Genomic DNA, 15,315 nt, shown 5'->3' with positions numbered 1-15,315 from the left:
TTCCCCTGTAGTTTGAGCAGTCTGATATCTCGCCTTTGTTTTTGTACAGGGTGATGATGATGGCATCACGAAGGTCCTGAGGCAGTTTTCCTTGGTCCCAACAAAGCTTGAAAAACTCATGCAGTTTGACATGCAGAGTTTTGCCGCCAGCCTTATATCACAAATAAATATAAATGTAAATCCAAAAACCTATCCATATCTGTTTATTTAGCAATATTTCTTTAAAAAATAATTCTGGATAGAAACCAAGTAAACTAACAATTTCTTGGTCTAAACAAAGGGTAAATTCTATCTAATTTAATAATATGATCTATCTGCACCCTCTCCATAGCTTCCACATCCTTTCTTTCATGAGGTGACCAGAACTGAACAGAATCCTCCAAGAGTGGTCTCACCAGAGATTTGTGCATTTACATTTTTACCTCTCGACTCTTGAACCCAATCCCCCATTAATGAAGCCCAACATCCCAAAGCCCTTCTTAAACAATCCGTGCGGCAACCTTGAGGGATACATGGATTTGGACACCAAGGTCCCTCTGTTCATCCGCACTCTTATGTTACCAACCATTAACCCTGTACTCAGCCTTCTGGTTTGTCCTTCCAAAATGCATCACCTCACACTTATCTAGTTTGAACTCCATCTGCCACTTGTTCTCCCATCTCTGCATCCTGTCTATATCCTTTTGTAACCTTAGACAACCTTCAACTCCATCCACAGCTCCTCCAACCTTCATGGCAACTGCAAACTTACTGACCCATCCATCTGTCTCTTCATTCAGGTCATCTATAAAAATCACAAAGAGCAGGGGTCCCAGAACCGATCCTTGCAGCATTCCACTAGTCACCAACCTCCAGGCAGAATACTTTCCTTCCACTACTGCTACTCTGCTTTCTTCATGCAAGCCAATTTTTTTAATCCTCACAGTCAAGGTTTATTTTTCAATCTTTTTATTAAGTTTCAGATTAATAAACAGAATGATACAAAAAGATCAGGATTGCATTAACATATACAAACACAAACGTTGAACAACATATGCAAACTGAGCCTCCCAATCCCTTAAAGGCCAAACATGAAAAGGTATCAAATTTTATTTCAAAAATATCCCCCAAGAAAGAAAAAGCTGGGCTACCATATTTTGAAAAGGATTCAGAAAGGATCAACTTACATCATATGAAAATGTTGAATAAATGGCCTCCAAGTTTCTTCAAATTTAACTGAAGAGTCAATTGTACAACTTCTGTTTTTTTCTAAATTCAAACATGCTCTAGTTAGGGAAAACCATTGAAACATAGTAGCCGGTTTAGGGTCTTTCCATTTGAGTAGAATAGATCTCCTGGCTATTATAGTAACAAATGCATTTACATGACTAGCTGAAGCAGATAAATGGCCAGAGTCCAAAGCTGGTAGTCTAAAAAATGCAGTAATAGGATGAGGCTGTAGGTCAATGAGCAAAACTGCTGAAATAATATCAAAAATATACGTCGGGGAAGCCACCTCAGAATTGCATCTGTCACATAAGGTTTATATGGGAGTAAAAACGAGCTAGCTTGTCCTTGGATATTTGAGCCCGATGAACCACTTTAAAGTGTATCAAAGATATCGAGCACATATTGAAGATGTGTTCACTAATTTGAGAATTTTCTCCCATGTCTTTTTTGGTAAAGCCAATGTTTCACTGATCCTATGCCTCATGACTTTTCTGTATGAGTCTCTCCTGGGGGACTTGTCAAATGCCTTACTAAAATTCATGTAGACCACATCTACCATCCTACCTTCATCAATTTCTTTTGTTAGCTCCTGAAAAAGCTCAATGACCTTCCTTTCACAAAGCCATGCTCACTATCCTTGGTAGACTGTACTTCTCCAAATGCTCATAAGATCCGATCCTTAAGAGTCCTCTCCAGTAGTTTGCACATCACTGATGTAAGGCTCACCAGTCTATAATTCCCAGGATTCTCCCTATTACCTTTCTTAAACAAGACTACATTTGCCATTTTCCAATCCTCCAACACTTCCCCTATAGTCAAAGAGGACTCAAAGACCATAGCGAATGCTCCAGCCATCTCTGCCCGCACTTCCCACAGTTACCTGGAGTGCATCACCTCCATCCCCGGGGACTTATTAATCTTGATTTCTTTAAGAAGATCCAACACTTCTGCTTCCTTAATCTCCACATTGTCCAGCACACAAATCTGTTCTATTCCGACCTCACCCTGATCAAGGTTCTTTTCTCTCGTGTATACTGAAGCAAAGTATTCATTGAGGACCTCCCCAACAACTCCACCTCCAGGCACATGTAGCCTCATTTATCCTTTTGCAGCCCCACCTTCATTCTCATCATCCTTCTGTTCTTCACATACGCATTGTATGGTTTGGGCTTCTTAATTCTACATGCCAAAGTTTTCTCATGCCCTCTTTGACCTCTCCTAAGTCCTTTCTTAAGCTCCATCCTGACTACCATATTCTTCTCATGAGCCCTTCCTGTTTCCAGGAATGCTGTCATTACCAAACAGTTCCTGCAACATTGTAATTAAAAATATTGATACGACTTAACTGAGCTGAAAAACTTTGAGAGAAGAGTAAACACCACAGCTGAAAGTTCAATTGAAAATTCCATAACAAAGGCTGTAATTAAAGGGTGAATGACAAAGGTTGTAAATGTCGTTAAACACAATCGATCTGATTTTTTTAAAACTGAAATTTCCTCAGAGTTCATGGCAACTGTGAGTCCATGAAATTCCTGTGAATAGATTAATACTAACAGGTCCTGCTGCTAAATGGAAGTTTCTGTACACTTCATAACAACAAACTCCTAAAATGAGCTGGTGCTGATGGCTGGAAGACCGTGAGATTCAGTGAGGGAGATCACAGCAGTCTGTTGTGATGAAGTGGCCTGCAGGGTTGTCTTCAATAAAATTGAGTAGTCTTTGCCTGAAGGGAGGGTGGGTGGGAATTTTTCTCTTTCTCTTGGAGAGCTTATTAGTATGATAACAAGATAATGACATTTGTCCTGGGAATGCAACCCACCGCGTGCACCTGGACCCCAAGCAACTACCTCCCCCTTCTAGGTGGACCTTATGGCTGCTGCACCCATACTCTACCAGCTTCCTCATGGTCCCGAAGGTCAACCTTGTCTAATATCTGATGTTCAGATGTGGCCATATGTTTTGGCTGACAAGTACCCCAGTGTATTCATCAGTCAGCCCCATGGTTTAACCTGCTGGCATGTGGGTGAATTGTCTAATGTCATCCATGCCTGATCTTGTGTTAATGCCACCCCTACACCCTCTGCCCACTGTCATGTGCCGTTGGGCCCATGCTGCCAGGGCATTGGAATCGGCATTGTCATTGTGTATAGCCTCCGCTGGAGACCTGTTGATGTGGGCATCTACATGGTGGACCTTGAACAGCCTCTGTCCAACCTGTTCCCAGATGTACCTCCAGTGCTGCTGGTCCCACAGTGGGTGGTTGTGGATCTCCCACCCAATATCATGTCAGCATGCCATCCAGACTGCTATCCCATTAGCTACAGCCCACGAATCTGTATAAATGCAAAATGGGCTCATCGTTTCCCTGAGGGCAGGCGCAATCATGGCCTGCTCCTCCAGCTGGCTGGATCCCGCCCATCCCTTTCTAAGTTAAAGTCTTACCTCTGCTGGGTGTAGTGCTGCTGCTTGCCATAGATGCTTGCTGTTTTTCCATCGACTGGAGCTATCTGTGAATTACGCATGGTGTTGTTGCTCTTTGTTGAGGGAGTTGAACGGCTGACCCCCAGTTTACAGGGTGGGATTGGCAGTTGGGACCAAGGGAAGGGGATTGTGACTCTCAGGAGGGAAGTAATTTTTTTAAATGCAGCCTGCTGACTCCCTCTGGCCCTGATTCTGCCCAGCCATCAATGTTCCACCTCCATTTAACAATGGAGGAATGCTGCATTGGAGGATTTAATCCACCATATAATGGGCAGGTGAGGCCGGAGTTTGACAGTCTCATTGGCCATTTGGTGCTCTGTGATAAGGAGAGCCAAATAGCGCCCCCAGGAGTTCAAAGGGGGTGTAGCGGGAGGCAGTGATGATTTTTGTTCAGAAGCCGAGTGCAATACTGCAACCATTAATTTTTTGCCAGAGGCTCCATTCGGTTGTTGTGGTGGTGGCTAAGATCTGGAGTTCAAAGGAAACTCTGGACTCTCAGGAGACTAGCAGCAGTGCATGCTGCATGACCTGTTTTGCTGTGTCAAAGGCTAGCTGCTCAGGGCCCCATTGAAATGTGGTCTTTTTCCAGAGCGCAGCAGCATGGTAAAATAGGAAATATGTTTGGTAGGGGATATGCAACCGCCTCAAGATTCTAGCTTCTGTTACCCACTTTTGTACCTTAGACCTTTTGTACCTTAGAAACTGTGGGTTTCAGTCTTGTTGGTGGGCACTGCTGAGTTTAATATTTTACTTCATGCTGCTTCTGGGATGTCCCTCTGGCCTGAATGTTACTAGATGGCCAGAAAGAGGACTGTCTAGCTGGGACCCTGTATTTTTGCCTAATTGGTCGTCCAGCCACGAGCACGGAGTGCAGTGGTGAGGGAGTCCAGTGCCTGAGCCACTGTCTCCTCCGTGGGGCCCTGGATTGGATTGTTATTAATATAATGGCTTACATTGATGTTGGGGGGGGGGGAGAGGGGGGAGGGTGAGGAGGAGGGCAATATTTTTTTATATCGCAAGCTATTAACCCATGGCAGAGGATGGGACTATGCACATATCCCTGAGGGAGGCAGCAAAAGATGTAATGCAAGCCACCCCAGGTAAAGGCAAACTAATCTTGGGAGTTGGGGTTTAAAGGGACAGAGAAGAACCCATTGGCGAAGTCCACCACAGCATACCAGGGTTTGGTGTCCTTTCCTGCAATGTCCTCAACTAAAGTGACCACATCAGGAATGGCTGCAGAGAGGGGTGGAGGAGGCAGTTTTTTGCTGCTTTTTCCCCAGTTGCCACAGCACTAATGTGGCAGAGGTAAAGATGCATGTGTGCAGGCATGGTCTACACTGACATATTAAAGCATATTAAAGTGGGACAAGGGGAATGCATTCCCACCATTCTTGACATCGTTGTATCTTGTTTCAACGTGACAAACCTGTGCAGGTATCCCATGGGTGGGTGCTCCCCATTCTATATATTCTAGCCCCTCCAGAAGGGCAATGGCTTTCCAGACGGTTTTACCCGTCAATGATTCCCATCAAGGGCAAGGACGAAATGTCCTGCCAAGACTGCGGTTATCCTGTTGTCTTCAGGAGGTTGCATCCCCCACCAAGGAGGCTAGTAATAAGGGCCCATTCCCAAATGGCCCTCATGCCCTTGCTAACTGTGTCACTGTGGTCAACACCAGGTCCCACTCTAAGAGCGTGTGGAACCTGGCCCGGACTGCAGTCACCACCTGATCCCACATCGATCGCTTCAGGAGCACCCGCAGGGAGTTGTTAACCATCTATGCGGACAGACTGCCCAGAGGCTGGCCTTCAGGTGGGAGAAGCGAATGGGGTGGGGGGGGGGGGGGGGGGGCCTCGTCCCATAGCCAGAGTAGCCATGCAGCTAGTTCATCGCCTGACTCCTGGTGATATCTGTCCGCCATCCCGGTTAACTCCTCCAGCCATGTCCACTGTAGCGACCTGGTGTGGAGCAATATCCATGACTTGGACCAAGAGGCAGAGAGAGAGAGAGAGAGAGAACTATCCCATGTGTTGGAGTTTATACTGTTCTGAGCTGGGCCTCTGACCAATGATAACACTGAATCATTTAAATGAGCCAACGGTCAAGTATGCACTAATGGGTGGCCGGAGTCCAATCTTGATTGGCAGGTGATACAACTTCTGACTAGGTTTCAGACAGGGAGGTCACGTGACCCTGCACAGTACACAATATTCCAGATAGGAAGGCCACGTGATTTTCTGCAATTTACATATAACAATGCCTTTTGAATATCTGCATCCACTACCCTTCAGATCTCTCAAAGTTCTTCCCTCACGCTTTAAACCTGTGCCTTCTAATTCCAGATTTCCCTGCCCTGAATAAAATATTCTGACTATCCTATTTATTTCTCATTAGCTTCCTCAGGGTTTTTTTCTCCAAAGGAAACAACTCCACCTGTCCAGACCCTCTCAGAAAGTAACACTCTATCCCAGGCAATAGTCTGATGAATCTTCTCTGCACCTGTTGAAGTGCAATCTCATCCTATAGTGTGGCAAATGGAACTGCATGCAATACTCCAATTGTGCTTTAACTAAAGCCTTATATGGTACCATGACCTGACTGCTCTTGTGTTCATTGGCAAGGCAATAAAATTCATGCATCATGTACACTGCCTTCATCACCTTTTCTACTGTTCTACTTCTTAGTGATTGCTCGTGATATACAAAGCTCTCCCGCCCGGTTCCTAGGTTCCTACTATTCATTGTGTATCCTAGCTGTATAAGTAAAATGTATCCCCTACTTTTTTTGTCCTGTCCATAATTTCAGCTTTTAATATTGTTCTCGCTGTCAACCAAACCAATTATTGTGTCACCTGCAAACTTTCTATTCGAATCTCTTTCTCATTCAGTCCATTAATGTTTGAACAAACAGCAAAGATGGGAACACCATCCCCATAATACACCTTTGGATTAGAATTCCAAACCACAAATCAACCCTGATCATTACCCAGCAAACTTTCACCATGTCTCCCAAGGCAGACAAAAGCACAGGCCCTTGAGTGTTTTCACACATTTATATCCATTGCAACTTCTAATACTTCCTCCTTTTTGATAGCAAGTTGTTGCTCCATAGTGAATAGAGATGTGAATAACTTGTAAAACTCTGGCTTCATGTAGATATTGGACTTTACAGGCTTTCCTCTTACCCTGGTTATTGTCTAGCCTTTGTATACTTAAATGGGTATTGATTTATTCCTGGGGTGCAGTATTCCAAACTCAGGAGAGAATGTGCTGTCTGCCTGTGATCATCAAGGCCATCCCTTGATCTTGCATTCTCCTCTTAGAATGGCTAATTATTAATGTTGTTAGAATGTGGAATTAAACAAGACCCTCCAGAGGGAAATCTGCGTGGTTACATGGAGAACCTGTAAACTCCAAATAGACAGCACCCAGTTTGCTGGTAGAAAAACTAGCTCCTACTCCACTTGCCCCTGGGTTGAATGTCTTTAATTCATTAAATTCAATGCAACCTTTGTGTACTATTATGTTTCTGTTTTCTTCAGGCATACATCCCTCATTCTTTTAAACTCTAGCAAGTACAGTCCTAGAACCACTCCTCATATGATAAGCCTTTCATTACAGGGATCATTCCAGTGAACCTTCTCTGGAATCTTAAGTTGCTTGAGATTTTTTATAAAACTGCAGATGCTGAAAATCTGAAATAAACACTGAAGGCACAACAGATCAGAGATCATCTGCTGAAAGTGAAAGTTCAACCTGAAACATTAATTCTGTTACTCTTTTCAGATAGATGTGATCTACCAGGATCATTGCCTGAAGAGGGCACACAAAATCGGTGAACTGGTGCGGACTCAAAAGGCCAACATGGCCTGTTTCCGCTCCGTAAATGGTTATATGGTTACACTCTCAGGCATGGTTATGAATATGCCTGAAATTATTCAATGCTTAAAAGTTTAGAAATACACACTGGATTTTATTGGATTTTGATAATTATTTCTGTGGAGCTTATTAAAGTAGTGTTTCAATTCTAATGTACAGTAACAGACCCTTTAAGCCCATTGCCTTCCAAATACACCCATGTAAAAAAATTAGCCTAACTATTCTACATGAAATGCTTTTTACCACAAGGGTATAATTTCATAGAAATATTGAGACTGCAGAAGTCATGGTGTACAATATCTCTGCTTTCTCCAGGTTGAAGATGAAGATGACATGGAATCTGGTGACCAGGAGGAGGATGATGAAGATGACCCGAACTAGTTATATCTTACTTGCACGCAGGCAAAGTAGAGAAATAAAATGGAAAAATGATTAAAATGTCTATCACATTGCCTAATGTAGAAACAGGGTTAACAATGTTTGGGATATTTTTGGAAAGGGTTTTGAAATATCTGTTCCTTCTATTTACCCATTACAGATCATTATCAGATAGGACAGAAACTTTTAACTCTTAAAGTATTAATGTTTTAAGAAAGTGTTTATTTTTCTCCATTTAAAGGAAAAAAATAAATGGCCTCTTCTCCCCAACCTTTGGTACAGTAAGCAGAGATGCCCTGTTATGCTCATAACCTGCACCATTATGCAAATGTAAACTCAACCAAGTGTTGTGACGTGTACTTTCCTCAGATCTAGCTGCAAACTAAAAGCATCACTTGGGGAGAAACCTGTCCATTGCCTGGTCGATAATTAGATGCTCGACATGGAGCTTACTTGAAGAGTTGATTCATGAGAATTCCCTTTTACATCCTACCATAAATATCCTGCTTAAGGGCAAGTGAACTTTCGGAGAAGTGTGGAATATCTGTATCACCAACCTCTGTACTGACGCGATGGGGGTGGGGGGGGGGCGGAAGCATCTTCACTTTTATATTTACAAGAGCACCAAAGTTGACTGGCCTTTGTGGATTGGGGTCATGTGCTGTGAAGTACCTGTCTGAGTTGGTAACCTCCCTGATTTGTGACCGTCTATCGCTCATGGACGATTCATTGTGCCTTTACATTGTTTAAAGCTGGTCTGTCTCTCCAAATTGGAACTTGTAAAGTTAATAGCAGCACAACATTTGAACAGTTTGGTATTACAGATATTTAAATGGAATTCTCAATGTCAATTTATTATTTTTAGGCAATACTGCAAGCAAAGATTTATTTCTACATCTGTCCACTGTATTGATGATATACAAGATCTGTATGATTTATGTAATTTATTGGCTATTTAGCCAAGTTAGAATAAAATGAGATAGTACACTTTATAGAGAGAATTTAATTGTTTTATAAATAAAGTTCATATCAAGGAAATATCCGATACAAATGTTTTCACTGATTTTGTGCAGTGGAATATGAGACAAAGTATTGAGTTTTATATTTAACTGGATATTGAATCAGAAGCCTTCAGGTGCAAATACACAGTTTACTGAAAGTGGTGACACAAGTAGACGGTGTGGTGAAGAAAGCTTTTACTGAAAGCATTTGCTTTCATCTATTAGGCCATTGAGTGGAGGAGAAGGGACATCATTACAACTGTGTTAGAGGTTGGTGAGACCAGACAGAGTATTGTGTTTAAAAACCCAAGAATGCTGGAGGAACTTAGCGAGGCTCGCAGGGCTCAGAGAAGACAAGGATACAGTATACAACCAATGTTTTGGGCTTGAGGCCTTCTTCAAGGTATAAGTAAAAAGCAGGCAGGCACGAGGAGAGGCATTTTAATGCTTTCCTGGTGGAGGGTGTCCAGACAGAATATAAGGTGGTGTTCTTCCAATTTGCAGGTGGCCTCAGTTTGTCATTGCATGAGACTATCCATGGCCTGGGAATAGGGTGGGGAATTGAAATTGGTTGCTACTGGGACATCCCTGATATTGTGGTGAACAGATGTAAATGTTCAGTCTCTCCAGTGTATACGATATCACAGTAGGAGCACCAGATGCTTTAGGTGACCTCTGCAGATTCACGAGTGAGTTGTTACTTCACCTGGAATGACTGTTCAGGGCTCCTAATGGTGGTAAGGGAGGTTAGGCGCAAGTGTAGCACATCCTGAAGTCCCAGGGGTAGGTGACAAGGGGGTAACTGATGGGAAGAGAGGAGTAAATGAGGGGGTTATCCCTACAGAAGGCAGAGTAGGGGTGAAGAGGGGTAGATGTATCTAGTGGTGAGATCATGTAGTAGGTGGTGTAAATGGTGTAGGATGATGTTTTGGATGTGGAGCCTGCTAGGGTAGTAGATGAGGACTAAAGGTATCCTTGTTGCATATGGGGATGGAATAGGCAAGATGTGTGGGTAATGGAGGATATGTAGGTGAGGGTCGCATTGATGGTAGTAGAAAAGAAGCCACATTTTTTTTAAAAAGCAGAACTTCTCAGATGATCTAGCTTCAAAGAACTTTTCCTGGGAGCAGATGAAAGAGAGAAGGAGGAATTGCGATAAAGGAATGGAATCCTTACAGGGCACAGGGTATAGTGTAGTCGAGGTAGCTGGAGGAGTTGGTAGTTTGTAGAAGATGTCTGTCATGAGTTTGTCTTCCTAGATGGAGACCAATTGAGAAAGGGGAGAGTGTTGCTAGAGATGGACCAAGTGAATTAAATGTAGGATAGATGTTGACAGCAAAGTGGATAAAGTCGGTGAGATCATCATGGATGCATAAGACAGCACCAAAGAAGTCGCTAGTGAAGCAGAGGAAAAGTTAAGGGGCCTTGGCTGTGTAGGCATAGCTGGGAGCCATATGTGTACTTATTGCTACCTCTTTGCTTAGAGAAAGTGGGATGAGCCCAAGAAGTTTTTTAGGTTAAGAACAAGTTCTTCCAGCCAGAGGATGGTGGTGGTGGAGGGGAACTGGTTGGGGCTGTGATTGAAGGGCTTTAAGGCCTTCAATTCAGGGGAATGGAGATGTATAGTGATTGGCTATCTATTGTGATGATCAGGCAGCCAAGTTCAGGGAAGTGAAAGTTATTGAAGTAATGGAGGACATGTGAATTATCCCAGATGTAGGTGGGGAAGGCCTGGCCCAGACAAAACTGAGTCGAGGTAAGTGGATACAAGTTCAGAGTGGCAGGAGCATGCAGAAATTATGGGTCTACTGGGACAATTGAGTTTATGGATCTTGGGTAGAAGGTAGAACCAGTGGGGGGTGGGAACCAATGAGGTTAGAGAACATGGAAGTGAAATGTTTGATGAATTTTGGTGGGGGTTCTTATGTTCACTCTAGTTGCCCTGCTTCAGGAAGGACTTGATGAGGTGCAGAAAAGGTTCACTAGGATGTTCCTGGGGATGGAGGGCTTGAGTTGTTGAGCAGATGGGAGGATGAGAGAGTCCATGCACTTGATTGAATACCTGCCATCTCCAGGTCGCGGGCAGGATTGGCCTGGGGTGGCCAATCGCACAGGAATGTTGGGCCTCCTAGGTCTGGCATGAACTCCTCAATTTGTAGTTACCCGGGGAGAGGAGTCACGTGATGGAGTAGTGGCCGGTCAGGGAATTCCAGCCCTCTCCCGAAAAGTTAAAAAAAAACACACAAAGCACAAAGGTGCAAGATTAAAATTTATAATAAAGTAAAAATAAAGGTGAGAAGAAAATGGCAGCGAAGAGAGAAAAGTCGAAAACAATGGGAAGAAAAGAGGAAGAAAGAATGTCGGAAGAAGAAGGTGAAGGCCTTACCTGTCCGAAGAGGCCCGCCACGGAGAGAGAAGCCCGCTCCCTCAGGTCAGTGGAAGTCCCGGGCTCGGGACTACAAAAATGGCTCGCAGAGCCGAGTAAAACTGCGCAACCGCGCATGAGCGAGGAGTCGCGCATGCGCGATGCACATGAAAAAAAACACACTGACGGGAGGGGGGCAGCACAGCAGCAGGTGCAGGACACAGACAATAACGACAACAAGAAAGAAGAGGGTAAAAAGAAAACAAGGAAACAACAGATGGTCAACCCAGAGGAAGAAGAAGAAGAAGAAGAACAGAAAGAAATGGAAGAAGAAGAGAAAGGCAAGACAATGGATGTATCTTTTTTTAAAGAATATATGGAATCAGTGAAAGAATGGCAATTACAAGAATTTAATGAGATAAGAAGAATTAAGAATGTAGAAGAAAAAATGAATAAAATAGAAATGGCCATGTCAGAGATAGGAAAAAGAGTGGAAAATATGGAAGAACGAGAAACAATTGTAGAAATGGAAGTAGAGGAATTAAAAGAGAAATTAGAAGAATCTAATAAAAAAGTTAGAGGCACATGAGCTGTTAGCTCAGAAGATAGATATAATAGAAAACTATAATAGAAGAAATAATATAAAGATAGTGGGCCTTAAGGAAGATGAAGAAGGCAAGAATATGAGAGAATTTATAAAAGATTGGATCCTCAGGGTCCTAGGAAGACCAGAATTACAGGAAGAAATGGAAATAGAGAGGGCACATAGAACTTAGCCCCGAAACCACAACTGCAGCAAAAACCAAGATCCATTTTAGTAAAATTCTTAAGATATACAACAAGAGAAAATATATTGGAGAAAGCAATGAAGAAATTAAGAGAAGACAAAAAGCCACTGGAATATAAAGGTCAAAAAATTTATTTCTATCCAGACATAAGTTTTGAACTCCTGAAGAAGAGGAAGGAGTTCAATACAGCAAAAACGATCTTATGGAAAAAAGGATATAAATTTATGTTAAAGTACCCAGTGGTACTTAAAATAGTTATTCCAGGGCAACAAAACAGACTATTCTCGGATCCAGAGGAAGCAAGGAAATTTGCAGAACAACTACAAAACAAGCAGAGAGATGAAGACATGTAATGAGAGTAAAAATGACCACAAGCTATATGTATGTGTGTATATGGGTATATATAGATGTGTGTGTATATATGTGTGTACATGAGTGTATCCGTATTTAGAGGAAAATATATAGAGTATAGATAAGAATTAATAAGGGAGGGAAAGGGAATAGAGGGAATAAGGAGGGAATTAAAAGAGTGACCTTTGTTATATATGAAAATTGAAATCTTTTCTGGGGGGGCTGGGTGGGGAGGAGTTACGGTCACTACAAAATCAGTTGACGTTTGCGAGTGAATTCGCAAATCCAAATGGAGAGGGGAGATGTGGTTGCCCGACAAGGGATAAAGGGCAACTCAGGAGGGGGAGGGGAGAATGGGGTTAAAGAAGTTTTAAATAGGAGAATAAGGAAAATGTTTGATGTTTTAGAAATGTTGTCTTATAAAGTGTTCAAAACAAGAAAGCAGAAATGTATAAGAAGGAAAGGTGATGATGGAGAAACGGAAAGGGAAGATAAACAAAGCATGAAATGGCTACCCTGAACTATATGACTTTAAATATTAACGGAATACATAACCAAATCAAAAGGAAGAAACTGCTAAATTTACTGAAAAAAGAAAAAAATTGATGTAGCATTTCTGCAAGAAACACATTTAACTGAATTGGAGCACAAGAAATTAAAGAGAGATTGGGTAGGACATGTAACAGCAGTGTCGTATAATTCAAAAGCAAGAGGAGTAGCTATATTAATTAGTAAAAATGTGCCAATTAAAATAGAAGAGGAAATAATAGATCCAGCAGGGAGATATGTAATGATAAAATATCAGATATATTCGGAGTTTTGGAATCTACTCAATGTATATTCACCTAACGAAGAAGATCAAAAGTTTATGCAAGATATTTTTTTTGAAGATAGCAGATACGCAAGGGAATATATTAATAGGAGGGGATTTCAACCTGAATTTGGATTCAAATATGGACAAAACTGGGAAAAAATTAACAGAAAGAACAAAGTAACCAAATTTATAATTAAATCGATGCAAGAAATGCAACTTTTGGATACAACACCCAAATGAAAAGGAATATTCATATTACTCGGGTAGACATAAAACATACTCAAGAATAGACCTATTTTTGTTATCAGCTCGTATGCAAGATAGAGTAAGAAAAACAGAATATAAAGCTAGAATATTATCGGACCATTCACCCTTGATATTGACAATAGAGTTAGAGGACATCCCTCCAAGAATGTATAGATTGAGATTAAACTCCATGCTACTTAAAAGACAGGATTTTAGAGAGTTAATTGAAAGACAAATTAAAATGTATTTTGAAATAAATACGGAATCAGTGAAAGATAAGTTTATACTATGGGATGCAATGAAAGCGTTCATTAGAGGGCAAATAATAAGTTATGTAACCAAGATGAAGAAGGACTATAATCAGGAAACAGCAGTTGGAAAGGGAAATAGTAAATATAGAAAAAGAATTAGCAATGAAGGAAGATACAACTAAAAGAAGAGAATTGGCAGATAAAAAAATAAAATATGAAACACTACAAACATATAAGGTGGAGAAGAACATAATGAAGACAAAACAAATATTATGAACTAGGGGAAAAAACGCACAAAATTCTAGCATGGCAGCTTAAGACAGAACAAGCTAAGAAAATGGTATTGGCATCAAGGAAAAAAGACAAACAAATCACATATAATCCAACGGAGATCAAGGAAAACTTGAATTCTATGAACAATTATACCAAACTGAAAACGAAGGGAAAGAAGGGAAAATAGATGAATTTTTAACTAAAATTGAACTACCAAAATTACAAATAGAGGAACAAAATAAATTAACAGAACCATTTGAAATAGTAGAAATACAAGAGATAATTTAAAAAAATTACCAAATAATAAAACACCAGTAGAGGATGGATTCCCAATAGAATTCTATAAAACATTTAAAGATTTATTAATTCCTCCCCTCCTGGAAGTAATCAACCAGATTGATAAAACAAAGCTTACCAGATTCATGTAAAACAGCAATAATTACAGTAATACTAAAGCAAGGGAAAGATCCACTCGCACCAGCGTCATATAGACCAATATCATTACTTAACACAGATTATAAGATAATAGCTAAACTATTAGCAAACAGATTAGCAGAGTATGTACCTAAAATGGTAAATCTAGACCAAACTGGATTTATTAAAAAAAGACGCACAACAGACAATATTTGTAAATTTATTAACTTAATTCATGCAGTAGAAGGGAGTAAAGCGCCAACAGTAGCAGTTGCTTTAGACGCAGAGAAGGCCTTTGACAGAGTAGAATGGAATTATTTATTCAAAGTATTGCAAAAATTCAGTTTACCAGAGAAGTATATTAATTGGATTAAAGCATTATATAAGGGGCCATTGGCGAAAGTGACAGTAAATGGATATATATCAAAGCAATTTAACTTCAGCAGGTCAACACGACAGGGATGCCCACTATCACAATTATTTTTCGCGTTAGCTATAGAACCATGTTGAGGAAGGTTATCCAACTGCACGAAAACCAACAAGGTCGGGTCAGATACAGCAATGAGCTCTCTGAACCCTTCTCCATTAACAATGGCATGAAGCAAGGCTGTGTTCTCGCACCAACCCTCTTTTCAATCTTCAGCATGATGCTGAACCAAGCCATGAAAGACCTCAACAATGAAGACGCTGTTTACATCCGGTACCGCACGGATGGCAGTCTCTTCAATCTGAGGCGCCTGCAAGCTCACACCAAGACACAAGAGAAACTTGTCCGTGAACTACTCTTTGCAACGATGCCGCTTTAGTTGCCCATTCAGAACCAGCTCTTCAGTGCTTGATGTCCTGTTTTGCGGAAACTGCCA

General features: G+C 41.4%; 1 protein-coding gene across 7 annotated transcripts in view; it reads left to right on the top strand.

Moving 5' to 3' along the window:
• Positions 1 to 8,941, top strand: part of uso1 (USO1 vesicle transport factor) — a 138,373-nt gene extending 129,432 nt beyond the window's left edge. For all 7 annotated transcript variants that reach the window (XM_069925529.1, XM_069925525.1, XM_069925524.1 and 4 more), the window contains one exon: positions 7,887 to 8,941. In XM_069925529.1, coding sequence (XP_069781630.1) covers positions 7,887 to 7,952 — 66 coding nt within the window. In that variant the 3' untranslated portion in view covers positions 7,953 to 8,941. The remainder of the gene's footprint in view (positions 1 to 7,886) is intronic.
• Positions 8,942 to 15,315: the final 6,374 nt, after the last annotated feature.

This window comes from Narcine bancroftii, chromosome 3, assembly GCF_036971445.1.
Source record: "Narcine bancroftii isolate sNarBan1 chromosome 3, sNarBan1.hap1, whole genome shotgun sequence".
NCBI lineage: Eukaryota > Metazoa > Chordata > Chondrichthyes > Torpediniformes > Narcinidae > Narcine > Narcine bancroftii.
This window is presented reverse-complemented; position numbering and strand designations above follow the sequence as displayed.